At 38.4% G+C, this 16307-nt stretch overlaps 1 protein-coding gene across 23 annotated transcripts in view; it reads right to left on the bottom strand.

The window, feature by feature from the left end:
* Positions 1 to 16307, bottom strand: part of TASP1 (taspase 1) — a 219704-nt gene that overhangs the window by 107040 nt on the left and 96357 nt on the right. For 16 of the 23 annotated variants that reach the window (XM_043544028.1, XM_043544022.1, XM_043544023.1 and 13 more), the window contains one exon: positions 14908 to 15018. The exons of 4 other annotated variants lie outside the window; for them this stretch is intronic. In XM_043544028.1, the coding sequence (XP_043399963.1) occupies positions 14908 to 15018 (111 nt within the window). Of the gene's footprint in view, positions 1 to 6379; positions 6470 to 6558; positions 7007 to 7922; positions 7982 to 14907; positions 15019 to 16307 lie in introns of those variants that run through there. 3 more of the 23 variants (XR_005224955.1, XR_005224956.1, XM_043544034.1) reach the window with 3 other exon arrangements.

The following is a 16307-nucleotide window of genomic DNA, read 5'->3' as shown; positions in this document are numbered from 1 at the left end:
TGATATTGGCGGTACTGATCCAGAAGGGGTACACAGCTCGGTAACCGGGACTGATGGGTCTGGTGTTCTATGCGACTTCTTCTCGTGTCTGTGAGCCTTGGAAAGCGCTGCTTCTCCATGGCTGGAACTTGTGGAGGATGCAGTGTCCTTCTGGGGCCTTGAGGGAGACTTACCGCCATGCTTATGCATATTTCCTTGCCTCACGACTAGGTCCTGGAACAGGGACCATAGTGCTGGTACCAGTGGAAGCAGACTGGAGCTCCGCAGTAGCAGGTGTGCTCCTCGATTGCTCAGGCCAACGTACTGGGGGAGGAGGGGTCTCCCAGCCAGGATCCCACTGCGGCCTCATGGTGACCTCAATGCAGATGTTTCTTGAGGTGGAGAACCCGGCCTTCCTATGTATGGGCTGGGAAGGAGAGGCAGATACTGCACCTGGATGTGATGTGGGCCTCCCCCAAGCAGTAAAGGTAGTGTTGGTGCTTGTTGCTGACTGAGAATAAGCAAGGGCAAGAAGTGCAGATCTTGAACCCTGGCATCTTTGGCATAATCCAGTATCCAATCATGGGTGCTGGGGGGTGGAAGGTGGAGAGGGGAAAGAGAGACGAGCAAAACAGTGTCCCAAAGTCCTTAAAATCCTAAAAACTACTACTAACATTAAAACTACTACAAAAATAACAAAATACTAGCTATATACAAGAATAAAACAGCTGCTTTTGTGTTTTAGGAAATGCATCACATGAGACAGAGAACAGTAGAGACTCTGACTTGGACCATGAGGAGAAACTGAGGGCATAGCTGGTCCAGCACACCCTTTATCACCTTGGATGAACCCATGAGGTGGACCAAGGGACACTACTACTTTCAAAACCTCTGGCTCCAGACACATGATGCATAAGTATAACTCTCAGTAGAATACAATAGGGACCATCACTTGAAGAACATATCCTTACTGCAAATTGTTTAGGTAAAGAATGTTTCTTATTCACTTAATTAAAAAGAGAAAAGAATACATTCATATTTCTGTATTTAAAACATTTTTGGATAGGTACACTTATTTTCTCATATTACTACACTACTATAGCTGTGCTAAAAGAGTTGCACGTATTTTATAACAACCAGAAAGACAGCGTACATGAAGAGTTCCATCTGCTCAGTCTAGCTATGTTGGATGCTAGGTAGGTTTGATACCACACACATCAGGGTCAGCTATCTCAAAGCACTGATATAAAGAAGATCTTGAAACTGTTTTAGTCCTACACATGTTCATGCTATGCACAAGGGACTTGACTTTGTAAAGTGCTGAGTGCCCTCAACGCTTCCTGAACTTGAAGTTTCGAACATATTTTATCCTCTTAGATCTAAAAACAGCATCTGTTGCGAGCAAGACATTAGGGAAAAAAGAGGAGTACAGACTGCTAAGGGATACATTAACAGCAATTAAAAGGAACACTTGGCAGAGCATTTTTCATATTTGTTCAGCTATTTTTAGAAGTTTTAAAAGACATGAAAACTTGAAATGTGTTTTACTGAAATTTTATCCTGTATATTATATTCACCATGGTGTGTTACTAAAAGGATAGGATCTAATAGTACCCACACTGATTTTACTTAATCCACATTGGGCTCTTTGTACATACCTTAACATAAAATTAAGACTGTAGTAAATGTATTCTATACTGGTTCCCTGAAAATGTATTTTATTACAGTGGAAAAATGCAGATGCTACACAAATCTCTGTTTTGGCCACTGGTTTGCAAACTGCAAATACAACAGAGATAGGACCAAATTCTGCTCTCATACACCAACACAGGTTTACGCTGGCATAAGAAGGAAGAATTTGCATACAGTATCCAAAGATATAAACCTGATGTAACAACCCACCCCTGTGAAAAGACAACGTGCCCTCCAGTAGCTTTGTGCAACAGATACATAAATTATGTTTTAACATGACGGACACATTATCACCGACTTAACCTAACTTCAGAATTTAACAATTCAGCAATTTATTCCTATTTGACAGTTTGGAAGTGCTGTGAAGTGATTTCTTACATATTTCGTGTGCCTTATTCTTTTAATCTGGTCTCCAAAAAATAAGCGACCCAATTTTCACAGCTCAGGACTCACTGCTCCCATTGAATTCAGTGGGAGTGGCTGAGGCTGAGTGTCAATGTAAAGTTAGGCTAAAGCACACAGGTTTCCTCTTAGAAACTGTATGACAAGCAAGTTCTGTCTGTAAAATGAAACCGTGTAGATAACCGATCAATTTTTAAGGGAATCTAATCCTTATGAAAGGTTGTTAGATTACAACCACCAGAGCTTGATCCACAGAACAGGTATAAAATAGTGCAAGGACACGATACTTGACCCTTCCGGTTTGCCTCAGACTTCAGCCCTGCCCTGGAAGGACAGGTATCTAGGATGGGCAACTTAGTTTCCAAGTTCATTTAAAACTTAGTCTTTGCCAAGACTGACAACAATAGTGCCCAACTGTTGTGGTGTATTTGGTGTTGGTGGGGACCTGCCTATTAGAAACCTAGGCTTGGTGCCAACTCTTCATTTAGAGCATTAAAGATATGATATTGGATAGGTAAATCCATTCTAAGGCAGATGTAGTGTTCCATTTACTGTTATCAGCTCCATGGACTAGCCACTCCCTCATCAGGTGCATTGTATTTAGATCTACTGTCTTCCATGCTACAGGAACCACTACTAGCTCCCTTGTAATTAACTTTTTATGTCTTGATAATTTGGATGTAAACATTTACTATGGAAAGGTATAAGCGGCAAAACTGTGTTAAGCAGTACTGATACAGTGCAAACAAAGTAATACTTCCCAGTTTTAAATACTTTTGTATTATGTTACTAAAGAAGGTTCAGAGGCCATTAGTCCACAAAGATGTCCATTTTGTACTATGCCACTGGACTTACTAAGCCTATGCACACCTCAAATTGAAATGAAGTCATTTGCCCTGTCTATGCTTATGTTATGCATCACATTAAACTTAGTGCTAAAGCTATACAGGGTATCTTTGATAAAGGTAATTGATATGAATACACACTAAATGGAGAGTCAGGTTTTGATTTCATGCACCTTCATTTGTTAAATATGTAAGCACAAGAAAGCATCTGGATCCAGAGATCTCTAAATTTAACTGAAACTACCACAGCAATTTAAAATAAGTTGGATTTTTAAAAAAGCTGCAGCAAAAATTTGTACTCTGCTTGAGACGTTACTTGCCAGATTTTTAAAGATATTTATATAGTTGAATATAGTGCACACCATTAAAAATATGTGTTAATTTAGGAGAACCGTAAACAGACCCTTCAAAACAGAAGTAGAAACAAGTCCTGCTAAAGCACCTACAGAAAGGTGTTTTTAAAATCTCTCCAGTGTTAGCAAAAAACCTTAACAAAACCCACAAGAACAGTGAGTGAATCTAAAGAGAGACAATTTCATTTAAGGAGCTGTATGCTCGTTGTCTTAAGGAAATGATGAATGTTGGAACAACGCTTTTTATTAAAGCTTTCAGCGTTCTATTACTTATATATGATAATGTAGAAACATGGTATCTACCTGTCCACATATATTACATTAGAGCAGTGGTGGACAACTTGTGGCCCGTCAGGGTAATCCACTGGTGGGCCGCGAGACAGTTTATTTACATTTGCACAGTCGCTCGCAGCTCCCAGTGGCCGCAGTTCACCGTTCTCAGCCAATGGGAGCTGCGGGAAGCAGTGCGGGTCGCAGGGATGTGCTGGTCACCACTTCCCACAGCTCCCACTGGCTGGGAACAGCGAACCGCGGTCACTGGGAGCTGCGGGTGGCCATGCAAAATGTAAACAAACTGTCTCGTGGCCCGCAAGCAGATTACCCTGACGGGCCACAGGTTGCCCACCACTGCATTAGTCGGATATTTAAAAAAAAAAACAAACAGAAAGACATACACACAAATAACTAAACAATACTGTTTTGATGGTGAATACCTATGCATACAAAGGAGAATCTTGACAATAATTCCAGATTTCCAGTTTTACCATTAAATTTATTAATCAGATTATGGGCTGAAGAAAAGGAGTGATGTTAGCTTCTTTACAGTTAGGCTGGAAGCTCTCTAAGGACCCCTTGGCCCTTTGGCGGTTTAATTTTCATGGCGGTAAGCTACAGAGCTCTGCAAATAAGGTGGGTTGTGGGCTTTCAGAGCAAACTTACCAATGCATGGAGTAAGTACTAGCAGACCCTGGCTCTCCAAGTTTTTCCTTTCCATATTAATAATGTAAATGGGTGTTAGTGTTTCTAGGTTGCTATTAAAAACAAAGTACTTTTTACTAGGTTTTTATAGGCTTCCAAATTCCAAAAATCAAAGACTTTAAACCAACTAATGAGTTTCATGGAGAAAATGAAGAAAGCATTTCCATTCTCTTTTTTAAAAAACAATCACTAGCCACCATGATAGGGTTGGAAAGGACCACCTGGCTCATCTAGTCCAACCTCTTGCATCAAGCATTAGAGTTTAATAAGGTGTTAACTAAAGTTTCTCCTGGAGCATACGTTCAAAATGTTTTAGTCTGTATTGCTTCTATTAACTTTTTAGACAGTTTTATTCCACAAAGGAGTGTTAACAATCTTAAGTTTATTTTAAAAAACGTACATATACTTAAAATATGTAGAGTATGTTTACTGTTAATGTGTAGTATGTTTCTCTCATGCTAGGACTGGTACAGCCTTTCCTCAGTAGGATCTCCCCTGCTCCCATTGGAAAGGGGCAGCAATGCCTCTATGGCAGTTTTCTCGCCCTCCAGACCACCATGGATGCTGCAAAGGTTCTGGGAGGTTGGATGGCCTCATGGAAGAGCTAGGAAGCAGCCATGCTATGTAACTTTGTCCCCTGGCAGTCCTGTGGCTGTCTGAGCATGGACCTTTTTCCCATCAATCACCATGACCTGTGTGGTATTAGGAGAGCTCCCATCCTGGGAGCTCCAAAAAATGTCAAACTCTTCTCCCTACAGTGGGGTTTGCAAGGTTCCAAAAAATGTCAAACCCTTCTCCCTACAGTGGGGTTTGCAAGGTTCTCTTGGCAGACTTTCCTGCCAGAGTTTGCTTGGCTTTTTGAGCTACCCTTCTGAAGTTCTCTTTAGGAAGGTACAATCTTAGCAGCTGAAATGTCACTATAGACATCAAAATACAGCCAAGCTTACTGTACCTTGAATCTCCATAAACAATCGGCAACACATCTTCATTAGCACTGTAAACGAGTCAGTTACATTTAGTGTTCATAGCTCAAGTTTGTCTTCAGTCTACCTTGCTAAATATTATTTGCTACTTGTGTCCAGGGCACAGTCACAACATGATTACAGAGAAGAGAGATTTCACCAGGATGGTCCATAGGATGGTCCACACAGATGTGGTTAGGACACTGAAGACCAGTTTGCTAAAACTCGTTTGTTCTCCCCACTCCTCACCCAAAATGTTTACTTTATAGAACAGTTATGAGAGTATTTGAGAGTATTCAAGAATTTTAATGGCATGACAGCTCTTTTTTAAAAGGACACACGCAATATAAATTACACTGCCAAAGAGCAATGCCTAAGTTATGCGCTTGCAAACATCCCTATATATTCATGGAAGTGATGGTGTAGGAAGCACAGAGGATGAAATCCCTCCTGCTGAAGACCAGTCAGACTTAATGGGGATTTGAGTGGTGCATAGGCCCTGTGCGGGCCCCTTCACAGGGGTAAATATTTCACTTAGAGTGAAAAACACGCTTGAACTATAAACGAAAGTTAAAAATCTATTTAAGGAACTCAGTATGGGTGTTTAAATCCTCCCATCAAAAGACTAAATAGTAGCCAATTTTAATGAATATACTGATGTGGAGCTTCATTATTAATTATTATTATTATTACTACTATTTAAAAAAAACCTGAAGATAATTTCTCATAAATCACTTACCGGATTTTTCCACCATGATTCATGAGTTACAAGATCATCTGTAACTCATGTTAACTACAAAAAATAAAACAAAACAAAAACAACCAAAAAATCCTGATAACTGGTGATGTAGACAAAATTGATCAATTTTTCTAAACATATTTCTCTGCAGTCTATAAGACTCTGAAATAACAAAAGCATTACATGTTTAATTAGCATTCTAAATCAAGAAATTAGATTTCAAAACTTGGCCAGCCAGGAATGGGTAATCAGTGGTCAGTTTTCCTTCTCTCCCTCCAGGGAGAGGATGGCTTGTACATGAGTGTATAAATGTGAAAGCACTAGTGAAAGCAAAGTCAATAGAATACTCCTTGGATTTGGAACAGAAGGTGTTGAAATTAACATTCTTAAATCCTGTGGGAGTCTTACCCTTACCATACAAGCCATTACCTTGTGCCTGAGGAATGGTGTTCTCAGTCATGATCTTCATCCCAGCACTTTAGGTGATTTTAAATATCCTGAGCCCAAATCATAAAATACCTTGAAGATAGAGACCAAGATCTTGAATTTGATGTGATACTGTATAGGAAGCCAACAGAGACCACAGAGGACAGGTTTGACATATGTACCTGTATTATGTATTAGTTGAGGTTTCCAAATAGCTGCTGTTTTCATAACCAGGGTAAAATGTTTTGCTGTAGTCAAGTCAGGAGTAACAAGGGAGTGCAACAACTGAAGTCAAGGCATCATCCACCAGAGTTGGGTGCAGCCAGACAGCCAGCCATAGAAGGTAGAATGTTTTACTTGCAGAAGCTAGTCTGCAAGAGCTTGGTGTACTTAAAGAATTCAGAAGCATTCAGTCCTCAGCATGTTTTCCTTCTCCAATAAGCATGATCTCCAGTTTCCAAGGGTTCAACTTCAGCTGGGTAGTATTCATTCATAAATTAATCTCAAACTGGCACTGGGCAAGTCCAATCTAATGATTCTGTCATAGTGCGAAGATTAGGTAGACTTATGCATTATCTTGACACTTGGGTTCACGATCTCTCACCATTTCTGCCAGTGGTTGAAGGTAAGCTAAAAGAGAATTGATCCTGTGAGACTCTGCACCTTTGCCACCAGATGCCATCTCACTTGCAGTTCCCCATCCAAACCCTTTAGGGGCATCCCTCCAGGAAGATCTCAAACAATTTCACTGCCTTTCCCTTGACCTCAGCATCCTCTCTCAGATGGGACAGGAGTATCATGAACAAATGCTACAGAGAGATCCACAAATATGAGAATAGAGGTCTGCCCATCATCCTCTGGCACCAAGAGATTGTCCATCACCACCGTTAATGCCATTTCTGTTCTATTCTATAGAACTTGAGCTATAACCCCACCCCCATTTAGTTATTTTCCATTGAATTATTTAATGTTATAGTTAAGCGTATCCAAAATGGTACATGTTTTCCAATGATAATTAACAAGAGCAGATCAGTTATTTCATGTACAAACTGTACCCTAAAATACATTAATACAGCAACCTAGGCAATAAAGATTTGAAAATATTTTTGCCTCCTAGGACTGAAGAGCAACAGATTCTGTTTATGGTTTTCAAAGGGTTTTCTTTAATACTTTATAAGAAACTCTAAACTACAATTTATAATATTTCCATGTGAATAGGCTGAATCTCCTGCCTGTGAGATGGCACAAACATTTACTCTCAAGTCTGCATTCCTCAAACTTGGCCACATTTGAAAGGAATGGATGAGTAACAAAATCCACTGTTTTGTATGAAAGATATTTGTGTTTATAGAACACCATTCTTACTCCGTATACCAATCTACTGCTCTTCTATTTAGTATATTAAACCCATTCCATTTACAAAAGTCTAAATTTAATTTCCCCACCTCCTACTCAACCAGAAATTGTGTGTTATCCATAATAATTTGGCTCTAAACAAAGGGACGAGGGAAGCATATCACCTGCTGTTTAAACAGCTCCAAGTGTCTAAGCCAGGCTTTCCCTAATTGGAAGAATTCCCAAGGTTCTGTGAAGATTTCAGGAGTTCTGTAAACAGGAAGCAAGAATCTGATGGCAAAGGCCAAAATCAGCTGTTCATGGGTCCAAAATTTTTACTTTTGACCATTCACTTCAGTTCTGCCTTGCTAAACCATTCTTTTTCGCTTGGTCAAGAACTATTTTATTAGAAGCTTAATGTGACCACAAAGTATGGGTTTAAGAAAGAGGAGCAAAAAAACCAGCCATGCTGTCTGGAGAAGGCTATTAACCTAATTTATCCAGTTATTTCACAGTAGAAGGAAAACTTGTATGGTATGATATAGCTTAAGTAAGCTTTATATCAGCGAAAATCAAAATCTGTGAAAGTTCACAAGAAAATAAGAGTTACGTAGTTTAAGCCTAATATTTCAGCAGAAATTTTCCCCTTGGGGTAATATTTTGCAAAAATTAACGTTGTGCCTGATTTTCAGAATTGTTAAGCACTCACAAAACTGCACTTAAGTTTGAGACTCCTCTGTTGATAGGTTACTGGAAGCAGTAATATTCATCTGGGTTTCCTGTACTCATTCACAGATACCAATAGGCATTAATAGTAAGCATGAGTAATGGATCAATATCTAACATGTACCAAATATTTTTTGGAAAGCAGTGACTGAGAATATATAATAAAGAGGTTTTAATTACAAACAGGGCCTAATACACATTACAAAATAAGCACACAATTTTGTCTTCATTCTTAATCAAAGCAATGAGCATTTTGGCAATGAATGCTATTCATATCATCTGCTTTTTTATTTGAGTCTTTCTAAGAGTTTTGGAAACATGAATGAGTTAACTCTCACAACTCCTGTGAATTTGGGCACTATCATCCTTATTATAAATGGGGAAACTAAGGGATAACGAAGCAAAGTGACTAATTTAAGTTCACACAGCACACCTGGGACAAAGCCAGGGACTGAACCCAGATTCTCTGACTTCCGATTATGCTTGGAATCAGAAAATCTTCATCTCCAGGAAGGATGATAGCTTTAAGCCAAGCTTTAAACCAAGTTTAAGCACAGTCCTAGTTCAAAAATGTTATTCTGTCCCACCTAACTAGATTAAGAACACACTTTTCATTCCACATGGACTTTATTTCTACTTTGCCAAAATCTGCCTCACTTAAACAGCCCCAAGTTTGTCACTACTGAATGGCTTTTCTGTTCATCCTGCAGACCAGCTTGTTTATCTATGGCTTCTAGCAAACCTTTCATATAGTAAGATGTTTTTCCAATTAGTCACCAAGAGGAATAGCTGCTTTTGGCAGCCTCCTTAATGTGTAGTCAGTACAGAGGATCCAGGGTAGACATAGAAAAAAACTCAGATGCCCTATCACACAAAACTTAAGTAAATCTGCCCATCTTTCTCAGTCTTTTATAATGCACCTGTCAGAGGTTTCTATGACTGGTATACCCCACAATAAAATGTATGTAAACATTGCTCTTGTGTTGGTATTGTCATAGCCTTACTGCGACAAATTAAAAGAAGTCTACTTTTTTGGGACCATCTCTTTTCGCATTCTCCTTCAATATCCTGGTATTTCTTTTAATCTTTTCAGAATAGTTTCATTTAGATCAACTTTTTTTAAACTTACATTTATGCCCACAGACCTCATGTTTCCTTTCTCAAGACTTTTGCTGACTATCTTCTGTTTCTTATTCCTCAGAATTTGTTCCTTCAATATTGCACTATTCTAACCTATTATTTCATTCATGTCTTCCTCCAAAGCACACTTTTGTTTCTCCTCCCAAAACCTCGTATATAGCACCAAGGTCATGAAGTCCCAAATGTTATGCACTTACCACCTGGATCAACAGGGAAACCACAGATGATACCGTCCTCTCATTATCTTGTCCTATCTGGACAATCTACTGACAATACATTCCCCAAGACTTCTACAAATAAAGTTTACCTTGCAGAAGTGCTTGTTCAGGAGAGTCACCTCTGAAACACACACGCAAGCACAGCTTTTAAGAAAATCCATGATGCAACAAACTGCATAACAAGTGAGGATGAGTAGGCAGGAAAGGACCCCAGCTCAGCAAAAGCACCTAACAACGTACTTAAGTCCCATTGACTTTAATGGGGCTCAAGTGCTTTGCTGAGGTTCAAAGGACACACTGAGGACTCATCCTTCTAAACCCAGGAAAGAAACGATAGTCCTGTTTTCTCCACAATCCAGTTCCCATTCTTACTTTGGTTCCATTCTTCTCTCTCCAGCCTGTTCCTGCACCCTTGCTCTAAATATGTGGTGCCTTGACCTGTATACTGTGGATACAACCAGGAAGAGCTTTGCCTGTCCTGAGTAGCCAGCACTGAAAACTACCAACAGATAGGAATATAGAAGGGGTTAGAGTTTACTAAGGTTTTCAAGAACTTAACCAAAAAACATTTCAGTTTTCTCCATTATTCTCTTCACTATTAACACCATAGGCGAAGCAGATAAAAGGCTAGGTAGCGTTCAATGTAATGATGTTCTTTAACATTGTTTCCTCTGAATTTGAAAGATTTCATACTAAAGAACACTGAATTTATATACCACATGGTCACACTGTCTGGAGTGGCTCATGACCACGAGTGCCTACTTCAGGGCAGACTGTCAAAAGCAGGACAAACACCCCAAAATGGTGGAATGTTCTATAATTGATATAGTGATCTGGGAGTTCACATTTGTTACTGGCCTGGTGAAATCAGTCTTATCATGGAGTCACAGACAGTTCCCTTAGACACTCCGGTCTATCTTGCCACCCAGGCAAGCTGGACTATGTGATAAATGGTCACTTATAAAAAAATCATAAAATATTGAGATTGCACCCATTCCCAAGAGACCAGTTACAAATGCAGGTCAATTTCCAACCTAGACCTCACACCAAAAGACAATGTTGGCAGCCAATTCTATAGTAAACTAACTAATGATTTATTAGCTAGGAGAAAGGAATGAGAGTTGTTGAGAGGTTAAAACAGGTAAAAATGTATGTATCGGTGAGTCAGAGTCTATACTTTGAAATGGAGGAGATGTAGTAATCTGCCACTTTCCCAAAAGCCTCTCAACACTATCCAGAAAACTCTGGGGTTCTCAGTCTTCTCATTCAGTTATTCTGCCCTGTTACAATCCAAACAGTCCAGAGAGGAAGAATTTTTCCTTATGTCTACATGTACAGCATTTTCTCACAGAAAAGAAGCTGACAGGATGCCTACCAAAGCTTTTTCTTCGATGGCGGAGAGAGGGGAATGCGTTTAGAGTCTTTGCTCTCTGATCATCACATACAATGTCCACTGATCTTCAAATGCTCAAGAATTAGCACTTTCCTGTTAAAGTTCTTCATATGCATTACACAAGGCTTCTTTCTCATTAGATGGGTTATTTAGTTATATAATGTAATAGCAAACATTTATATTGTATGTAACAGGATACAAATAAGTGAAAACCATGCTGGTAACATCCCATTAGTTTTCATGAAGTTTAAACACTACATACATTCTTACATATTTAACAATCACTTTGATCTATATACCAATAAACGAGTGAACTGGCCTGGCTTCCAGCTACGAGTTTGTCAGCTGATGCCTAGGTCTTTGCCAGAGGTGGCACTTGGCTTACCAGCATCACACATGTAATAGCCATTTAAAAACAGAACAGTCCACCATACAAGATTGGTTCAAAAGCTTCTTACCACCAACTAACAGTAAGTTACTGGGGAATCATGGCATGAGTATTTTTGCTTGAAGTAATTAAAATAAACACAAATCAACCTAAAAGAATACCTTCCCTCCCCCCCACCCCCATTTGCTACTTAACTAGCGCCTGAGCTTTTGGTCTGTAATCAGCTGGTTAGCATACAGTATTATTAAAGAACTATTTTTGTCAACCGTTTTCTTATGGGTTTGGTGTGCTAACATGAAAAGTGGTTAAAAATACGTGAAGTGTATTTTCTTTTATCCATCCTACTGCAAATCAAAAGAAAGTTCTGGGTCTAAAAAAACTCTTATTTCAACTAGTAATATAAGAATTCTACAGAGCATATAATGTCTTGAACTGGGCTATATTTAATCTTTCCCTTTACATTTTCCAGTACAGTAAATTAGAACTGCCAAGAATGTTTTTTTAAGACAAAGATTTGGATCAATTTGTCCAGCATCTGCCCAACACTTTCACAATGCTGTTCTGAATTAGACAGTAATGTTATAAAATGGGTAAATCCTGCCTACAAAACAGCTGCTTGTCTTCGACAGATTACTGCCCAATTCTGTGCCAGTAGTTAAATGGTTAAATGTGCTAAAAATATATTTGTGCTACTTTTAAGCAGACACCATCTTTGTTCTGTCTTTGTACAGTGCCTAACACAATGGGGTCCTGGTCCTTGACTGAGGCTCCGAGGCACTACTGCAATACAAATATTCTACCGGGACTTAAAACATTGTATCTCTCCCCATATCACACAAATTGCAGTGGCGATCAGAGGCAGTGGCCAAGATGGAGATCTAGCTTTCTACATGGAGAGGAGCTAATGGCAAGACGCTTGCAGTGAAGACCCCGTTGGCTCTAGAACTTGCTTTCCTCTTTGCCTTCTGAACATACTGTAAGATCTATCTTTTCACCTGGACATGGGAGAATAACATCTGAAGGGATGAGTTTTGTCTTAGCCTAAGCTGTTTATTACTGATCTTATTTATGCAGGGATAATTAAGCAGCATATTGATCATATACACATGTTACAAGAACGCAAATTTAGCATTGCAAGGGCACCTAGAGCATGGAAGGGGCATCTACTAATTACAAATCATATTAGATAAAGTACCCATGTAAACAAGTGTTTTTTTTTTTATCATAACATGAATTAATTTCACAATAGTTTCTTCATTTTCAAACTGCACCTTGGGATACAGAGATACAAATACACACACTAAAATATAAAGCAAGGTGAAAAGTCTCCCTTTACTTAAAGTAAAGTTTCTGACAAATAAATAAAAGGAAATTGCCAGCAAGTTATAAATATCTGGTCAAAATTAGGCAGCAACTTTTAGTTGACCTAAATATCACAAACAAAAACCTTATCTACAATTTGAAGCAACTTTGCCATTTTTCTGTTTCCAGAAAATCTCCTGAAAAGATCATGAACATTTCAGTTCCACTATAATAACTTGACAAACTAACACCAAAATTAAATATTACCTCTTTAGAACCTCAAGTTGAATACCCTCATCACAACTATTATTTGACTTCCAGAGCTTGTCTCTACCACCACAATCTAGTTCTCCAATTTTTCTTGACTTTGCCTCACCTTGATTTAGGGACTGAGCCCTTTTTGCACTGCAATAAATGGCATCAGACAGTGTAATATTTTCAATTATGACTAGTCAAGTGACATTTAGAATATTTAGGATTTCTATTTTTAAACAATAAACCAGCCAACCTGACTAAACCTTGATAACGTAGATTTAAGCATAATAAGAGTTTAAGAAATAGGATTAAAGCAGTGAACTGCAATCAGTGCTGCTTTCTTATAATCGGAGTTAGCTTCAGGCCTGGTATCAGGCACATTATAAAATGTATCAGTTTTCCACTGCCCTCTTTATTCTAGTGGTAGCTAGAGGGGAGATGATACTCAGACCTCAGTGGTTCAAGAGCCAAACTAGTGATCAACATTACCCAAAAGAGCCACAGTAGTGTGAATTCATTGTTTCATTTACTATTTTTATATATATATTATTCTCATAGCAAAATGACTGACCAAATATTCGACAATTGGTTAACAACATAGGAAAAGCATCCTGACTGGTTAATAATTAAATCAGAGTGTTTTAATATCATGTGCTGCAAAGAGCTGCAGGAGACATATTAAAGAGCAACTTTCAGCTCCTGAGTCTCAGTTGGAGTATCACTGTGCTAGAGGCTCACACACCTATATATTGTTTGTGTATGAAGGTTTAACATGGTATGTCTAGACTGAAATAAAAATAAGTAATGAGTTGCAATTAAGAAGTTTTCCAGTAAGTCACTGCCCCGACCACATCACCCAGGAGCAAGGTACTTGCACACTTAAGAGACACATGACCTATGCTCAACTGCTTAGGAACTTAAACAGTCCTTATGTTTCTGAATGCTGTAAGATTAGACTACAGTGAAGCCTGACATATTAATATGTCAAAAGTCTCACTGTAATCCATGGTATCTCCTGGACTCTAGGTTTATCTAGAATTGATTAGTTGGTGAAAATCTGATGCCCAAATTTTGGATGACGTTTGTTTTCTTACTTTATTTTATTCAAGTTTTGTACTTATATTTTTCATCCATACACACAACAAAATAGTCAAAAATATGTGACACAGAATGACTGAATAGGATCCACAATTGTAATCATTATGTTAAGGGGGAAGAAAAAAATATAACAATCAGCGTTTGCCTTTTCTATTTATTGTCTTCAATGAAATCTATATTTCTTTTTCAGAAAAAAAATTATTATTTAATTCACAAAACAGAATCTGTCCACATACAGGATTTTTAATCAAAAAATAAAATGGATCTTAATTTCCACTACATAAAAAAAGGGGGCATGGGAAGAAGCATTTTATAGCCTCTATGATAATTAAACCACTAATTCCTAACAAACTCACTCTATACTATAGTCAGTGATTCAACCTAGGAAATTCCTCCCTCTAAACTATCTGTTCCCTGGCTTTTAACATTCAATGACTTCCCAACCAAGGAATATATTTTCCTTTCCTGTATGTATTTTTCTGTGACTTAATTTATCATTCACTAAATACATTACAACATATTACTTAATCTCTGTCTACAGCTTCAAGACCACCAAGTAGCTCCAAGAGGAATTGCAAAAATATATTTGATTATATTTCAATGGATTGTTTTTCTTTTCAAACAGAAACTATAAACATGTACGGTTAGGCAGTTTTCTGATGAATTGTATACTTACTAATAAACTTGTTTTGCATAGTCTCTAGCAGAGCCTGGTGGGCATCTTCTGTTTGCAAAGCACGTGAACATTCTCTGGCCAGTATGGTCCTTACAAGGTGCTCTCCACAACCTATACAAATACCACCACCAAGAATGATTAGAATATAGTTACTACTCACAGGTACTGATAGTTCTTTTATAACCACACAGTAAAGAGCTGTATTCGATAGATGATTTCATTATTCTGTTAAAGGTTCTGACATTGGTTCCCCTGCAAGTCCAAATATCAGCAATCCAACCTGACAGTATAATTCACTTTAATGGTAAATTCACTTCACTCCATGGTAAAGACACAGAGAAAAGAGGCAGGGATTAAATACACAGAAAGCAAACAGGTAAGGAAAAGTGTTAAGAAGAAAAGGGAAAGTATCATGCTGTATGACTAATGATCTCCCTCCAGATTCTGCAACTGTAACTCACATGAGTCATCTACACACAAGTAATCATAGTGGTCACTCAAGTGAATAATCATATAATCTACCCCTTAGATTAGAAGTTTGTAAAGCACAGATCTACTTTTCACAGATAATCTTTATGGTCATTACATAAATGATATAATATTGCTAAATATAATAATCTGAGTGCAGGTTTTAGAGCCAAAAACTTCCAAGTTTAATCCCATCTTTACCACCACCTCCCAGTATGATTTAGCCTTTTTGCCTCAGTTTTCCAATCGCAACATAGGAATAAGGGAAGTTTACTTGTAATTAGGTTTTTGAAGGCACATCTGCTCTTGGGTTTTATGTTTCTTGCTAAGAACTCCACTAGCTCACAAAACTTTGTCTAAAGGAACTGTAAGTGTTTCATGCAGACCTTTAGTCACTGCCTCAATGTTTTAACATAGCCTTCTGCAATTTACTGACAAGCCAGAAGAAAAGTTAATTAACCTATGCTTCTGGTGTATATGCTAGTCTTTTCATCTATGTTTTTTCTGCTATGGTATGCTATAAGTCTACAATGATCCTTTAGCATGTACAGTTCAGTTCAAGTTGTATGCTGCATGTTTATTACAACTATGTTTTCTTGGACGGGAGACTGAATTTGTGATATTTTGGGGGCATAAGATGTCTAAGGGCATATCTTCTTCTGTCTTCCACAGGCTGGCAGGTTTTATTCCACTAGTCAGTGGGAGGATCAATCAGATAGCAAGGGTCTAAATAGGCCCCAATTATATCTGTCTAGGGAAGCTGAAGTGGGCTATCAACTGTGGCTCCAGTTAGCAAAAAAAGAGGAAATAGGCCTCCTACAGAGCTAGCATATCAGCCCACCTGAACAGCTGAGAGATGACAATGATTTAAAATCATTTACATTTAGGTCATTGGTTACTGGCCTTGGTTGTTAGGAAATCCCATTATCAAT

This window comes from Chelonia mydas, chromosome 3, assembly GCF_015237465.2.
Source record: "Chelonia mydas isolate rCheMyd1 chromosome 3, rCheMyd1.pri.v2, whole genome shotgun sequence".
NCBI classification, from domain to species: domain Eukaryota; kingdom Metazoa; phylum Chordata; order Testudines; family Cheloniidae; genus Chelonia; species Chelonia mydas.
The sequence above is the reverse complement of the archived record's forward strand: the minus strand, read 5'-3'. Positions and strand labels throughout refer to the sequence as shown.